This window comes from Amia ocellicauda, chromosome 1 (assembly GCF_036373705.1).
Source record: "Amia ocellicauda isolate fAmiCal2 chromosome 1, fAmiCal2.hap1, whole genome shotgun sequence".
Classification (NCBI taxonomy): domain Eukaryota; kingdom Metazoa; phylum Chordata; class Actinopteri; order Amiiformes; family Amiidae; genus Amia; species Amia ocellicauda.
This window is the reverse complement of record NC_089850.1, coordinates 54,237,426-54,251,412: the sequence shown is the minus strand read 5'-3', so window position 1 is coordinate 54,251,412 and position 13,987 is coordinate 54,237,426. Positions and strand designations below refer to the sequence as shown.

Genomic DNA, 13,987 nt, shown 5'->3' with positions numbered 1-13,987 from the left:
TTGAGTTTATTATTTCCCATAGAAACTTTTTGACTACTGGTCGGCCCCTGTCTTGGTCCTCTCTGTGAATAATGCATTTTATTAATCTCTTACAATTCTGCTGGAAAGGGTTCTCAGAACAATGTCATTCCTGAGTGAAGAGTTGACCAAGGAGAAATCCAAAATACGTGTAGGTCAACTGCCAGAAACACTCTTTTGAATTAATGTTTTATATTTATTAGTATCACGCTGCACTGACTATCTGAAGGCATAGTTGAGGTAATTAAATTATCTGTCCATGCAGGTTGACTTCTTATACAATAAAGAAGTCTTGACCCTTGAAGTCTTGCAGGCTGTCATGCTGTCTTTCATATCCTAATTGTGGCCTGTGAACAAAAACTATATGTTCAATGCTTAATGATCAAGTGTTCGGTCTTGAAGAACAATTTTGTTTATCTGGCCCAACAAAAGCACTTATCCATTCACAAAGCTGAAGCTTGTTTTTTGAAATGACATTTAACATTTTCATTGTATTTTAATATTGTGTATAAGGGTTGCCTTGTGAATATATGTACTGTATATCTATTAAGTTCAGAAATGTTTTACAACAAATATATTTAAATAACTTCAGACCTGATGAAACAAGGGCAACTTAATATCTACAAAATGTCTTAGAAACACATTGCATGAAATAGGATTACGTTTGTCTAACTTCCGTACTTACCTTATTTACTAAGAAGTTGATCAAAATGCTACTTGTTGGGAATTACGGATTGATTTTGCAATTATTTAGCTTTTCAATCTCTTTTGGTGAGGGAATATAGTGGTGGGGAATCCTGTACTCTGCTGCTTATTTGGGAAAAGTGCCCATTCAATGTTATTGTGGGGGGGGGGGGTGATACAGTATTCAGTCCAGCCTATTGAAATGCATGGAATGCCCATAAAGTGACTTGAATATGCGGGATTACAATGGGACAGTCACGTATTTGCTTTGGTGGGAGTGGAGTCCAGTGTATGGACGCTTGGAGCAGGGCCGTGGTGTGTGGGCCATACTGTGAAAGCCCGTGGCATGTTGTTAATTGGCTTTTGGGTTGATTTATACTTTCTCACTGAGATCCCATTGTTCTGGGATGGGTGTGCTGGGGAAATGAGTTCAAACAGCCCCATTCTCTCGAAGACCAGTCATCATCTGGCCAGTTAGAGGAAACAACGAATGCGCCTTTGGCTGTTATGGCTACATCAGTCACACAAATATAGGCCTTTGGAGGGTGTTTTCTGTAATGATTATGGCAGTAGGGCGGGGGCTTGTTCAAGGCGTATGTCTGCTGCTCAGATTAATGGACGTCCTCCAGGCAAAAGTGGCTGAAAGGAAGACCGCTGCTCGCAGATTCCTCACATATTTGATGATGTATTTATTGACTCAGACCAAGATGGCGAACGTTCATTTGCAAAGCATGCCCTGTTCTCAATGAGATGAGGGGAAAAGCAGGAGAATGCTCTTTCAATGGCATGACCAAACCATTCACAAATGGCACACAATGACATCACATTTTCCACAATATTGTTCCCACTGCGATGATGACAAACGGGCATCTGATCTACACATGAAACACTGACTGCATGCAAAACATACTGCATTGGAAATCTTGGCTGATGATCTGGCTATATATTTTAACACTAATGCTAAAAACAGCCACTGGAAATGTTTTTTTTTAGCAAGGCAAGGACCATGTATCTGACTCTGTTTAGTTTTCCACTTGTTCTTCTAAAGCAAAATTGTTATGAACCCTTAAATTGGTTTTAGTTTCCAAAGATCCACTGTTTTTCTGTATGTTTTTTTTTTTTTTTTTGTAGTTGGTGTAGTTGGAAAGCAGCCTTTTAAAATGGTGTTTCTTTCATGTCAAGGCAAAGCAACCCATTACAACAGACCTGCTGCACTGCAACTCATGGGTTACGGTACATCTACAATAGAAAAAGGCTTTCATCTCTGTCCAGTCATGAGGTTAACATTCAAAGGCCTGGAGTTTCAGAGGCACTTGTAAGGGAGCCCAACACAGGCTTGTAGTCAATCAGAGGATTTATCCACAGTCTGTGCACAGGGACAAGGACACACCGGAAGAGGAAATTGGATTTTTCTCATTGTCTGAAATATGAAATCATTGTTTAACACTTGCATATATGTATACATATTGAATCAAGACAAAAATAATAAATGAGTTCATTTCCTATGTATGCTGTCCAAGTTTAATTGTAAAGGCCTCCCTTATGTAAGCATTGAAAGTGTGTGAAACAATGCAGAAAAGCTATACCCCCAATTCCAGCCCCCTGCAGGAGTGTGGCCCTTCGCCACAAGGAAACAGAATGGCAAGGTGTTCTTTTGTGTTGTTGCTAATTTTACACATTCCATATGTGAAGCACATAGTAGCTTTTCTCACTGCTTTCCCCCCATTCGCAACCCTAATCCTGTCTGTGTCACTCTTTCTACAGCCTCTTACTTCCGGCTATTCTTCTCAAGAGACCCAGGGGCTATGTTTGTGCTGCAGCGCTGATCAATTGAGTTTCAACATGTGGCCGGCAAAACTCTGCAAAGCCACGTTGATGTTGTGCTAAATACAGTCTTCTGTTACAAAAAATAACCAAAAAGGGAAATGATAAACCCAGCTGCCCAAATACCCTGACTCACTGAGCTAGGATGGATGGTATGTTTCACTTTTTATACAAAATTCCGTTATCAGGGGCTGAGCTGTGTTGTAAGCAAACCTCCTTCATTAGTAGCCAATGCATGGAGTTATTTTTGATTACTGGCTGCTTTTCAACTCAGGGGAAATGTTTTTGGATCTCTATCAAATGGCTGTGCTATGGAAAAAAGAAAAAAAAGTTTATCATTTTCTAAATACCATTAGTGTTAGTGCACAATGATAGGTAAATCAGTTTGACCATTTATAGCTGCTTGCATGTCCTGATCTCCCAGGCTGCCTATTTGACTTCTATCAGGAATGCCAGTGGTATTCCAAGTCAGGATGCATAGAATAACACAAAACTAATAAATGAAAAGATGCCAAACCAATTAAGAGGTTTTAAACCATTTCCTCATTGACTAGTGAACTTTTGTCTCCCCCAAGGCAGAAGGAGAATAGAAATAATATCATCTCTGTGCGTTTGTCTTTGTGTTCAGAGATTACAATCTGCAAAATAGGCTTTGATTCTGCAAAGGAGGACATTAAGCAGGCAGATTAATATTCTTCTTTTTCTTTTTTCTTCTCTTCTTCAACCTCTTATGATTGCAATTTTTTTTTTTTTTGCAAAGCAGATGTGTTTCTTTTTGGCATTCACCCACCACCCTCCCCCATCTCGGGCGACCCACCCTGTCAAACTGGAATGGGGGAGTGTAAGTGAAAATCTAAAATAATGCAGTGGATATCTCTCCTTAATTATACTGAATAAAGTACAAATATTAGAGTCCAATTATTTTTGCTTTCATTTGTCAATGAGTGTTAGTACGACAAGCGAAGGCAGACAAATGGGCTTCATCAGCTGTAAAAATTAAATGGAAAAGCAAAACCACCAGCTTGAATGATAATTAGACTTCAGCACCTGTTGCACATTCTTTCCAAGTGTGTAGAGAAAGATGTGAAGTCAGTGCACAATAACATACAATTTTGCACGCTGCTGAAGAGATTTGCAGCACATAACACTGAAGCCGAGAAACAGAGAGCAGACAAAAATTGATAAGATATGGACAACTCAGCCATCAAGCACACTAGCGTTTCTATGGAGCCCACATAACGTCTGATGCTGACTTTGTCTCACAAATATTCACATCCTGGGCAGCTCAATGGAAACCATACAAGTAATAGGAGAAGAACAGCTGGACTCAGACTGGCAGAGCACAAGATGTCTTGGCAGTGAGTAACTGCAGAACAGGCTTCTTTATATGTTTTTTTTAATTCTAAAAACAGGTTCCCATAATAAAAAAATATGAGAAAAAAAAATGACTGCCAGACATGGATACGAAAATAACATCATCATGGAGTTTTGGAAAAAGGATATGTAGTGAAAGAAATTATATTTTTCTGTGACCAAACATGGGCATACTTTAAAAAAGGGTATTGTGAATTAAACTATTAAAGCCAATACACTACTGCATATACATATATATATATATATATATATATATATATATATATATATATATATATATACACTCACCTAAAGGATTATTAGGAACACCTGTTCAATTTCTCATTAATGCAATTATCTAACCAACCAATCACATGGCAGTTGCTTCAATGCATTTAGGGGTGTGGTCCTGGTCAAGACAATCTCCTGAACTCCAAACTGAATGTCTGAATGGGAAAGAAAGGTGATTTAAGCAATTTTGAGCGTGGCATGGTTGTTGGTGCCAGACGGGCCGGTCTGAGTATTTCACAATCTGCTCAGTTACTGGGATTTTCACGCACAACCATTTCTAGAGTTTACAAAGAATGGTGTGAAAAGGGAAAACCATCCAGTATGCGGCAGTCCTGTGGGCGAAAATGCCTTGTTGATGCTACAGGTCAGAGGAGAATGGGCCGACTGATTCAAGCTGATAGAAGTGCAACTTTGACTGAAATAACCACTCGTTACAACCGAGGTATGCAGCAAAGCATTTGTGAAGCCACAACACGTACAACCTTGAGGCGGATGGGCTACAACAGCAGAAGACCCCACCGGGTACCACTCATCTCCACTACAAATAGGAGAAAGAGGCTACAATTTGCACAAGCTCACCAAAATTGGACAGTTGAAGACTAGAAAAATGTTGCCTGGTCTGATGAGTCTCGATTTCTGTTGAGACATTCAGATGGTAGAGTCAGAATTTGGCGTAAACAGAATGAGAACATGGATCCATCATGCCTTGTTACCACTGTGCAGGCTGGTGGTGGTGGTGTAATGGTGTGGGGGATGTTTTCTTGGCACACTTTAGGCCCCTTAGTGCCAATTGGGCATCGTTTAAATGCCACGGCCTACCTGAGCATTGTTTCTGACCATGTCCATCCCTTTATGACCACCATGTACCCATCCTCTGATGGCTACTTCCAGCAGGATAATGCACCATGTCACAAAGGTCGAATCATTTCAAATTGGTTTCTTGAACATGACAATGAGTTCACTGTACTAAACTGGCCCCCACAGTCACCAGATCTCAACCCAATAGAGCATCTTTGGGATGTGGTGGAACGGGAGCTTTGTGCCCTGGATGTGCATCCCACAAATCTCCATCAACTGCAAGATGCTATCCTATCAATATGGGCCAACATTTCTAAAGAATGCTTTCAGCACCTTGTTGAATCAATGCCACGTAGAATTAAGGCAGTTCTGAAGGCGAAAGGGGGTCAAACACAGTATTAGTATGGTGTTCCTAATAATCCTTTAGGTGAGTGTATATATATGCTATAATACTGACTGTAAACCTACTTAAATTTGTTATGAAAAAAATGTGCCAATCTTAATTTAAAATGTGCATCAATTTACCCTTGCCAAATGTTGATTCAATACACTTCTACTGAGGAAGAAGATGAAGACATTGTGTGTGAGGCTTTTCCTCCAAGTACACGTGGTTAGTGTGTTGAAATATGAAGAGGACCAATTCAAATCAAAAGGACCAATAGGAAGTCATCACACCCCCATTTAAACACAAACACCGAGGAATGACGTGTTAACCCCTGAACTCCCGTGCACACAAAGAGCACGGCTCTTATCATCACTAATAATAGTAGGAAACTATTATATACGATAATGTCAAACACATCTGCAATTTGTTCCAGTCGTGATCGCATTACTTTTTTCCCCTTTTCTCCTTTGAAGCTGTGTGCAGAAAAGTGTATCTGAGCTCCTTTGCCTCCCCCTGGCGATCCCGATCATCAGCGACTCGGCAATCGACTCTGCGATCCGTTGACAGAAACTGAAAACAACATGGCGGCGGCCATAGAGAGAGAGAACTTTCGTTTGGCAGTTTCATAAAAGTTTCATGTCGGCCCTGAGTGTTATTTTTAAAATGAAAGGCAATCTGGACTTCGGAGTGTGATCTGACATCGTGGCTGGACGATCATATGTGTGCGATTGCAGCTTTTCAACAGGCTAGCAAGTTGTGTGAAGCCTTGGCTGGGATCACTGCAATTTAAACGTAAACAACGTCGCATTGTTTATTATTAATAATAATAATATTAGTATTATGTAGTTTACAGTATTCGGATTTTCATCTATAGACATTTGCATTTGTAGAAGTAGCTTTGTTGACTGTCTGTTAGGAGATGTTTATCATTCCAGTGGATTTCATATCATGGTTTATAGAGGAAACAGGTATAACGAAATAAACGGCTTGTGTTTATACTGTTAATCAGACAGTGATCTCCTGCAGCGGTGGGTCACGGACAGTAGTTGAGCCGTGATCATGCAGCCGATTTGAAACTGTTTTCACGTTAATAATGTTGCACCAGCAGAAGGACATCACAGGAGTTTTGGGACCATAGCCACAAATGATTATTACTGTGCTATTTTAGTTATTTGGCTTCCTTTTTTATCCAAGGTGGCCACACATAACAACTAAGAGCTTCACAGATGCGAAAGTTATACTGTTCTGGGAGGACTTACAAGAAGAAGAAAACCAGGAGGCACTACTCGCTTGCTCTGTTGTTGTAGTACTCAGTGGTTACAAACTGCACAGAACACACCAGACTGCACTGAAATCCATCTGCTCATTCCCAATAACTTGACCAAGCGGACGACAAAAACAAACAGCATACCATGGGGCTGGTGTACTTTTTGTTTTGCTGCATCGGACGCACCATAGACTTCCTGTGTTTCCTGCTGGATTTGAACTTCTGTGTCGTCAACTCGCTGATCCGGCTGCTGTTGGGCCTGGCATCTTTCATCTACCACCTGCCCATGCTCCTGACCAACTCGGTGGTGCAGTGCTGGAATCTGGCTCTGTTCTGCATGTTGACCACCGTGGAGGGGTTGGTGGGGGCGGCGCAGGGCTCCCTGAACGTGCTGAGCGGCTGGCTGAGGGTGTTCTGTGGCATGTCGGAGAGCTTCAAGATGGTGGGCCACCTCTCCTCGCACGTGCTGCTGCGCACCAAGGAGCTGCTGCACCGCGGCCTGCTGTCGGGCCACTCGCTGCTGCGGCAGGTGTGCGAGGGCTGCGGCATCGCGCTCAGCCTGGTCCTCTACTTCGTCAACACCATGGTCAACATGCTGCTCATTGGCACGCAGAACTGCTTCTCCGTGGCCGCTGCCACCTGGGATTCAGTGTCCGGGCCCTTGCAGAAGGCAGTGGAGTTCGCCCTCACGCTCTTCAGCTACCTCTCCAGCAGCCTGGTGGGTACGGCCATCATCCTGTGGACTCCCTGCCAGCTGGCCCTGGAGTTCCTGTGCTCCCTCAGCCACATCTTCATCAGCGTCTTCCTGCTCAACCTCTATGGGCTGGTGCTCACGCTGGGCATCGTCTCGGCCACCACACTCTACCTGAACCCAGGGCTGCCGCGACGGGGGGCCGACCGCACCCTGCGCTACATCAGCACAGTGCCCTCCCTTTCCCGCCTGCACAGAGTCCTGTATCGCCTCTACCTGGTGGCTCTGGCCCAGGCACAGGCCGTGCTGGAGTTGGAGATCTGGCAGCGAGTTGTGTGGCAGGGCAGTCAGACTGGGCAAGGAGGAGGCCAGGGGGCGGCGGCAGCAGCAGCAGCAGCGTTTGAGGGAAACGTGGATGTTGGTGCCCAAGAAGCCAGGCATCCGGCGGGGTTTGCTGAAGAATACCTGGTGGGTGAAATGGCCACCCTAATTCAGCCTCCCCACGGTGCTCCTGAGAACGGAGAGCCCGCCCCACCCCTAGGCGCCCAGCTGGGCGACAACATCCCAGCTGCCCCCGCCCTCCCCAGTTCCAGCACAGACAGACCCTTGCAGAGGCACCCCTCGGGCGATGGGTACAAAGAGCCTCTGCCCGACAGCCTGCTTACGCTGCTGAAGGAGCACGAGGAAAGGAAGAAATGTGTCATCTGCCAGGACAGTATCAAGACCGTTCTGCTGCTGCCCTGCCGGCACCTGTGCCTGTGCCGTGAATGCACCAACATCCTGCTGCGCCAGCCCATCTACCAGCACAACTGCCCTCTCTGCCGGCAGATGATCCTACAGACCATGGACGTGTATCTCTGAGCAGAGATATTAAGCCCTTTGATTTATTGTCATGTTGTAATAAAAAAGACAGTATTGTATTGGTGAGAAGGAGAATCTCGGTTTAACTTGACTAGAGCTGTTCAATCCCTGGTGACCGCTGGCTCCCGAGTCCAAGTGGCATGTGTGGCTTTTCCAATCCATTCCATTGCTGGCTCCTACTCAAACCGGCTCCTAAGGCAGCTGTTTGGTAGATTGCCATAGTCTTCCGGCTATGCTTAATAAGTAAGACTGTGCCATAACATTGTTTCAGCCAGTATCATAAACAAATAATATCAAGAAACATTTTATTTATTTATTTTGATTCCCACTATGGAAATATTTCTAATTAAAACAATCTGTCATGCTCTTTAAAAACTGACTTTAATTGTCATACTTATGCGTTGATATATTTTCTCTAGTTGATGACAGTCGGCTCTCAAGGGCAGTATCTTAATGCAGCCCTGGCTTTGCTTTCACGGGGGATGGAAGTGCACAGGTCAGGTTTAAGCTGCGTATTTCGCTCTTGATTGCTGTTCTGTGCTGCTGTAGATAAGCAGCAGGGCACCGACTGAAGAGCCCACAGATCTCTGCCCAGATTGTGTCGCTGGGCTCCTTATCCCTGATGATGGGAAAATACTTTTTTGATCACAGATCAGTTTATTGCCAGTTAAGAAACCTTCCATTCCTACTGGTTGTCACTGCCATCTTTTGAATGCAAATAATTTTAGTTTTTTGGTGTTGATTTTCCTTTTTTATTTTTGTAGTCTGGCTGTAACAATGTCTTGAGCTCTTGATAGTGGTTGACAGTAACGCATGGGGAATTGAACAGCTCTCTTGCCCAGTCACTAAATGGTTGATCAGCAGTGGCTTGTAATGCAGTGTTGAGATTTCCACCGCTCTTTGTTACTGTATAATAAGCATGATACCCCCCCTGTATCAAAGCTTTTTAACAAGTTTCTGAGGTTCCCCTTGGGACTTGGAGTCACCCCATCCTGATGGGAAATGGCTGCTGATTGGGGAGTTGGGTAACCTGAGCGAATGCACTACAGTGTATTAGGAATCTATTTTGTGGTCCACTGAAATAACCCCCGAGGGAGATTGTCAGTATACTAGTATACTCTGGTTGCATTTAAATTGTGGCCATCATAAATGATTGCACCTTGCACAAAAATAATATTTAAAAAATCCTTTTAGCACCAGCACATCTGTCATGATACGCTGTGGATTGTGAGTGCACCATAGCTAAGTGATCTATATGTTCACAGTGAATAACGCAGGCACTGGCAGCCTAATCCTCCCAGCCTGTTCATGCTTCCAGGACATATTTAAGCTGAGACTTCTTGCTGGGTAACTCTCATCAGCTTTTTTTTTTTTTTTTTTTTTTTTTTTTTTTCTTGAAACTGATTTACTAGTGTATTCAGGTAGACTACTCTTAACATAAGGAGTTAGACTCAAGTCATACTAAAGAGTATAAGAGGTTAGATGACTCTTGCTGTGCCTAATGTGTTAGCCTCCTTTCTTCCAGGTTAACCTGCTGACTTTTGTGTATTCAGCACATCCTTCGCAGCTTTAGCCTCACTGGTCTATGCAAACTGCACCCTGGTCAGGTGACTGCCCCCCCGTAGCGAAATATGATGGACACTGGATGTAGACTGCTGGATTTAGTTTGTCCTTTTTCTCTGCTGTGGATTTGTCCCCTAAAAAGAATTGTGGTTGAATCTGGCAACACACCCTCCATAACTAATGTTAGAGATATTAGGAAAAGCTATTATTTAAAATGCTTTTTGTATAACTTAATTACATTTTCTGATTCTTCCTTCCTTTTAGTTTGGATTCTGTTTTGTTTTTCTCAATCCTTTCCTCCATCGCACCTCGATTACTGCCTCGTTCTGAAGTGCAAAAGAGAAATGGAGAGCCGCACCAGCCATCGATCTGTTGTCCAAAATGAACGTTTACTTTGTGTTAGAAAGCTGCGATCTTTACCCCTTTATTTGTGTCATCACTAAAAAGGTATTGATCAGCACGCTGAGAAATATAATGTTACAGGTTTACAGCAGAAAATGGCTAGGGGATTTTCGCTAGCAATTGCATTATGCTTTTTTTATTGCCTTCCTCATTGCCTCATGAGTGAAAGAGAGAGCAAGAAAAAACTAAACCAAACAAATACAAATTCCGATAAGAGTTCATATTTGGCCTGGTGATATGAAGGAATGTTCCAGATAATAATTGTTTTGACATCAGGTCTGTTTCAATATCACTGTGCTTGAATCCTGGGCAGACTATGTGGCTTTTTACAGCTGCTGTGTAGGACTTAGTTTCTCAAAACATTGACCGGCAGCGTTTCCCATTTGTTTATATTAACCGGTTTTAATTTATTTCCAAAACTCTTACCAACTAACTTACCTTTTTTTTTTTTTTAGTTTTTCTCTCTGCATTTGTGGTGTGCTGAAATCATTGAGGCCCTAAATTCATACCAAGTGGTCTTCTTAATGATATGTTAATGCTTAAAACTAAAACAAATTAGAGATCCTCTTGAGTCATGGGATACTGGATGACTGACCTTAAACAGTTACCAAGCAGTCAAATTCTGTGGTCTTCATAGGTGGTTAACATCACACATTAAATCTTAGTCTCAACCACATCTCTCTGCCTACTTAAAGGCGCAATGCCACAACACCTGTCAACACAGTGCTCATCTTTACAAAAACAGCCGACATCTTGGCTTGTGCGCTTGTGAAAATGATCATTATCTAAACGGTCTTCCAAATGTAAGGGCTTAAACTGTTTTCTGCCTCTACACAGCCTAATATCACTCTGTCCTTGTTTGACTTCTTCAATCACATTAGTTTCTGCTGGTGTTGCTGCTCGTTTCATTTGCTTTTTTCTGTGTCCAAAACATTCCAGGCTAAAATGGTCACTCAAAGAAATCAATCGCATAGACGAAAAAAAAATACAGCAAAAGCTAAAGTGCTAAATCAAAGGGCCACTTTGTTATTTGGCGATTTTTCTCGTTGGCAAAGCAGTCTTTTTTTATTGGCTTTAATGTGGGAAGTCACCGTAGCAAAATTATTTAAGATCATGGAAGCTTAGCCAGTTTTCGAAAGTGCTTAATCAGTCTTGTAAGCTTTCAAGCTTTATTCTGTCCTCTCAAAAGAGCAGTTGTAATGAAATGACTTGTTTTCTAACTTAAAAATAATGCTGTTATCGCATTACATCACAACAGTAAGCCTAAAGCATTTTCTTTTTTTCCTCTGGGCTTTGTGGGTTTGCAGCCGTTTTGTGACTGATGGACTAACAGTAATTGTGCACAGTCCTTCAAGTTAGAAACTAAAATTTACTGGGACAGCTGGTTAAAGTGGCAAACTAGTGCTGCATCTGTACAGAAACCGGTCTTAAATATACAGACCAGGTGTGCTGATAGGAGTCTGTAAAATGCAAACAAGTGGAGATGGAGGCCTGTTCCTGTAGGAGCAGACACCGAAGGGAGAGAGGCGCACTGTACACCGAAAGCTGCCCGTATTTAGCTCACATTGCTCAAGTCAAGCAAAAATGATAACGGGACTGACGCTATGGCATGTGCTCCTGTCCTTCCACTGAATTAATGATTGTGCTGTTGAGCACTGTTTAAAGTGTTGCAGGCCTTGATCATTTGCCACGAGATAACACTAAAGTCTTCCACAGTCCACGTGTTTTTTTTGTATACTCATTCATCATTCCTAGTGTGCAGTAGTAAGCAGAGAGGAATGCAGTGGTTTGCTATTGCGGCGTCATTTGTGTAGGTAAGTCGGCATTAAAAGCCTTGTGTAACGCAGATGGAGACAAACTATGTCTCTTGAGTTTTGAATCTGCTGGATATGTCGCTTTATGCTATGGGGTGTTGCAATAATATGTGGAGTTTTTCCTTTTTCTCTTATTGGGGGGGATGTTTGGCCTCATTTGGAACAAGCTGTGTGTAACTGTGGCTCCAAGAAATTCTTTTCAAAACACTCAATAAATGTTCTCCTTTTTAAGAAGTGAGGTGTTCCTATATTTTTTTTACATGTTTACATCTGTATATATTATCATCATTAGCAGCACCATTTGAAACTGTCAACGATACATTTTCTTTAATAAATACTGTTCATCAAACTATGCGTAATCTATAAGTGATATTTTGTTAAGTGTTTTGACTGCTCATTGGTGGAACTTGTTCGTAAACTTGTGACTCCCTCTCCTTTGCAGAGATTGACAGCTGTATCAAAGGTCACATTCGGCCCAGATCTTTTGAAGATCCTAATTTGTTTTAAAAGCTTCCCTTCCTTTTTTTCCAGAGTTCCTTGTTCAGTTGGGATCGTATTGTTGTAGGAAGCAATTATTAAAATAATGTGGCACCCTCACCTTTCCTTCAATCATTGAAGTGATGCCCTTCTCTAGCCCTCTGTCATTAGGAGGTTTAAATCCTTGGCTTGGCTGGCCCCCATCATTACCTGATTTGCAAGGTAACATCACTGAATTATTTTTTATTCTGAGCCAATTTTAATTCTCTGTAATTTACTTGCAGACAATAAATCTGAATCCGGTTCAGTGCTTTTCCTAATAATATTGATTTTAAATGTAGTTTTTATTACACATAGAGAGTGCTACATTAATATTTAATTAAAATGAAGTTCCAGATTTTTTCAAAATAGTTTTCTGATTAATTAATTACTTATGAACTTCCATAAATGTAGTCTCTCCAAGTTAGCGCTTGTGTTAGAGCGCTGGAGAATGTTTTGCAATAGTATGCACTTCTGTTTTACCCATAAGCCAACACATTTATAAACACTAAAATATGTATTTATTTTTTAGTTTGGGGTTTTTAGAATTCAAAGGTACATTCTGTTCCCAAGAAAAAATGTGGCCAATGTTTAAAGATACATTTGTTTTTTTTTTTATTAAATATGTGCTGCTCAAGTAGACAACAGCTGACAACAGCTCTCTCAAAGTCTTTGTATGCTCTGCTTCCTCCGTACCCTCATTGGCCTTTGCAGCAGGAGGGAAATTGATGAGGAGGGGTGGAGGATGACGAACTCCCAGGGGGAACTGGGGGCTGGAGTATCGGCTAAGCCCGGACACGCTCGGATCTGTGTTTGCTGGTCCAGGCCGAGGGCACCGTGGGGTTCTGATTGGCGCTCTTTGTCATCTTTAAGGGAGGTAATTGAGCAGCAGGTGTACCCTATGGATGTTCCCAGCTGAGTGACAGCAAGGATATGTACTGAAAAAGAGGCATGACCAACAACGTCAGCATCAGCATTTACATTAAGGCCGTTTGATATTTCCTATTATTTACTTTAATCTTTCTTTCTGTATTGATTTATTTATTTTTATGCAAGATATTTTCCCTTGAATACATGAATCACATACTTTAAACCCAGTTAACGTTATAAACGCATGAGAGACACATTTATCTTAGTTCAATTAAAACAAATTTCAATTCAAATTAAGTGATTCACGTATGTGTGGTCAAGTTTATCCCTTTCAATTAATCTGGACTCGGACACAAGTATCTAATTTGAAATCATAAAGACTTGTACACACTAATTTATATATAAAAAGGCAATTTGAAGAGAAAATACCTTGATTTAAGTGTAATTCTAATAATTCAAACAAATTGTGTTGTGATGGGTTGATGACTCAGTATGAAATTATCCTCCAACAAAACAAGTTACGTGTCTCCTCTTCCCTCATCTGAGGCCTGTTAATACATGAACTTATCATTTGTTTAATCTGCACATTTAAGACCATAAAATATGGATTTGTTTTGAGGCTATTTGTTTTATGTGGGTGTCTTTCATAA

The 13,987-nt window shown here is 41.8% G+C and overlaps 1 protein-coding gene across 1 annotated transcript; it reads left to right on the top strand.

Annotated features, from left to right (window-relative positions):
- The first annotated feature begins 5,914 nt into the window (after nt 1–5,914).
- Nucleotides 5,915–12,185, top strand: rnf26 (ring finger protein 26). The gene is made up of 2 exons (XM_066709178.1): nt 5,915–6,145; nt 6,548–12,185. Exon 2 carries the CDS (start codon nt 6,766–6,768, stop codon nt 8,170–8,172), a length of 1,407 nt encoding a protein of 468 aa, XP_066565275.1. The 5' UTR covers nt 5,915–6,145; nt 6,548–6,765; the 3' UTR covers nt 8,173–12,185.
- The last annotated feature ends 1,802 nt before the right edge of the window (nt 12,186–13,987 follow it).

Excerpts from the sequence above, each read along its gene's own strand:
- rnf26 (XM_066709178.1), top strand. The coding sequence starts at position 6,766 with ATGGGGCTGGTGTACTTTTTGTTTTGCTGCATCGGACGCACCATAGAC.